This window comes from Poecilia formosa, unplaced genomic scaffold, assembly GCF_000485575.1.
Source record: "Poecilia formosa unplaced genomic scaffold, Poecilia_formosa-5.1.2 Scaffold786, whole genome shotgun sequence".
Taxonomy (NCBI): Eukaryota; Metazoa; Chordata; class Actinopteri; order Cyprinodontiformes; family Poeciliidae; genus Poecilia; species Poecilia formosa.
The window spans coordinates 21,600-24,156 of NW_006800725.1; the positions used below are offsets into that span (position 1 = coordinate 21,600).

Here is a 2,557-nt window from a genome sequence, read left to right on the forward strand (position 1 = left end):
TACTCAGCAGTATGACGTGTGTTTCAGCTCAGACACACTGAAGAGTGACGTAGTGGTTTTCCCCGCCCCGTTTCCACCTGTAGATGCTGAACTGATCAGTATTAACGGGAGTGATACTTTTACCAGAACTCAGACTTTACCAAACACAGAAAAGGTAAGCGATATCTAGTGTCATACTATAATATGTATTCAAAAGTTAGTAGGATTTATATTGTAAGTCGTTTTATCGCTACACATCTAATGGTTTTATGTTTTTTTTTCTTTTTAACTTTAATCTTTGAATCAAAATTACTATTATATAGTTTCTTGACAAATTTCATGGTTTTTAGCTATCATTTTTGCTTAATTGAAAAGTGCCTTTTTCAACTGGGTCGAAGCATAAGGCCAAAATCCTTTAACTATTATAATGTTGACACTTGTAAAACTCCATTTCTTTTTCAGTAAATAACTGTTCACTTGTCTGTTATGTCCTGCCCAAATCTCAATATCGTTATTTGTAAAGCCTCGCCGTAAACCTGCTTCCTTCAATAAATGTTTTGGTTTCAGGTTCAAACTGATTATTTACCACATGATGTCGCTGGAGACCACGGATTTCAGTGTGATTATATATTTGAAAACTCCTCCTTCTTTCAAGACAGAAAAAAAATATTTTGGCCATCAGCACGCCGCGTACAGGGCTTCTTAGTCTGCAACAATCGCTTGGAGAAGCGGAATAGATTGCCGTCAGCACCGTTCCTCTGAACTACAACATGTTTACTCCGAATAGATGATTACTTCGCTTGATTTGTCTTTTATGATTCCATGATGCATCCACGACGAGGAAAGGAATACATTTGGATTACATTCGCAGTGTTTCTTTGTCTGTGCGGCTGCTCTTTCTCGCAATTGTCCTATTCCATATCGGAGGAGACGAACAAAGGCACGGTTGTGGGGAACATCGCTAAGGATTTAAACCTGAATCTTCAGAACCTGGAGGACAGGGGATTGCATGTTGTTTCAAGTTACAGTAAGAAATATGTTGACGTTGATTTGCGAACCGGAAACCTCTTTGTCAACGAGAGAATAGACAGAGAGGAACTTTGTCCGAATCTGATCAAATGCTCGCTAAAGATACAAGCGGTTTTAAGTCATCCGATGAGTGCACATCGCATAGAGCTTAACATAGTAGACATAAATGATAATTCTCCCTCATTTGTTGAGAGCAAACTTTGCCTAAATATTTCTGAATCATCACTAACTGGAGAGCGGTATCCCCTCCCCGTGGCTGTGGATGCAGACATGGGGAGCAACGCCGTGAAAAGCTATAAGCTGAGTCAGAATGAACATTTCTCTCTAGACGTTCAGAGCGGCGGAGAACATGGCGTGTCGGCTGAATTGGTATTGCAGAAAGCTTTAGACAGGGAGACGCGTTCGGTCATAACACTTCTGTTAACGGCCGTCGATGGAGGAAAGCCTCCCAAATCAGGGTCAATAAACATACATGTTTATATTATAGATGCAAATGACAATATACCAAGTTTCAGTCAATCACTTTACAAAGTAAGCGTGAAGGAAAACGCCCCCCTCGGGACACCTGTAATAAAATTAAATGCGACAGACATGGACGAAGGCATAAACAGTAAGATTTTGTACTCCTTTATTAAAAGAGGAAATACTGACCCGACAAATATTTTTGACTTACATTCAGAAACCGGAGAAATAACTTTGAAAGGCAATCTAGATTATGAAGAAACGCGCGCTTATGAAATTCGAGTCCAAGCAAAAGATCAGGGAGCTTCACCTCGAAGTGCATATGCGAAATTATTAATAAATGTGATTGATGTGAATGACAACGCGCCAGAAATATCAGTCACATCTTTAATGACGCCAGTGAGAGAAGACGCACAATTAGGGACCATTGTAGCTTTAGTTACAGTGAGTGATAAAGATGGAGGGAATAATGGTGTAACTAAATGTAACATTATTGGATCTGGTCTCTTTAAACTGAAGTCTAACTAAAATAATGATTACTCTTTAGTTGTTGATGGACAACTGGACAGAGAAAACATTTCTGCTCATAACGTCACAATAACAGCTACAGATGAGGGGAACCCTCCTCTGTCCTGCATCAGTGTGATCACTGTGCAGGTGGCAGATGTAAATGACAACAAACCTCATTTTGTAGAACCGGTCATATACATTTATGTCAAAGAAAACCGACCATTGAATTCAAAAATCTACACTGTACGTGCCTTTGATCCAGACCTGGATGAAAATGCAAAAATTAGTTACAAACTGTTAGATAGTTCCTTTGAAAATATTCCAATATCATCTGTTTTAAACATTAACTCAGACACTGGAGATATAATTAATCTGAAGTCTTTTAACTACGAAGAGTTGAAAACATTTCAATTTAAAGTTCAGGCTACAGATTCTGGTGTTCCTGCACTAAGTGGAAGTGTGACTGTTAATGTTTTAGTCCTGGATGAGAATGATAATAATCCAACTATTTTAGCTCCTTATTCTGAGCACGACTCTGTTAACAGTGAGACCATCCCTTATTCTGCTGAAGCGGGAT

The 2,557-nt window shown here is 39.0% G+C and overlaps 1 protein-coding gene across 1 annotated transcript; it reads left to right on the forward strand.

Annotated features, from left to right (window-relative positions):
- The first annotated feature begins 325 nt into the window (after nt 1-325).
- LOC103131549 (protocadherin gamma-C3-like) lies at nt 326-2,551 on the forward strand. The gene has a single exon (XM_016666736.1). The coding sequence runs from the start codon at nt 802-804 to the stop codon at nt 1,996-1,998; it is 1,197 nt and encodes a 398-aa protein (XP_016522222.1). The 5' UTR covers nt 326-801; the 3' UTR covers nt 1,999-2,551.
- Nucleotides 2,552-2,557: the final 6 nt, after the last annotated feature.

Coding starts and splice junctions, on each gene's coding strand:
- LOC103131549 (XM_016666736.1), top strand. CDS start 802: ATGATGCATCCACGACGAGGAAAGGAATACATTTGGATTACATTCGCA.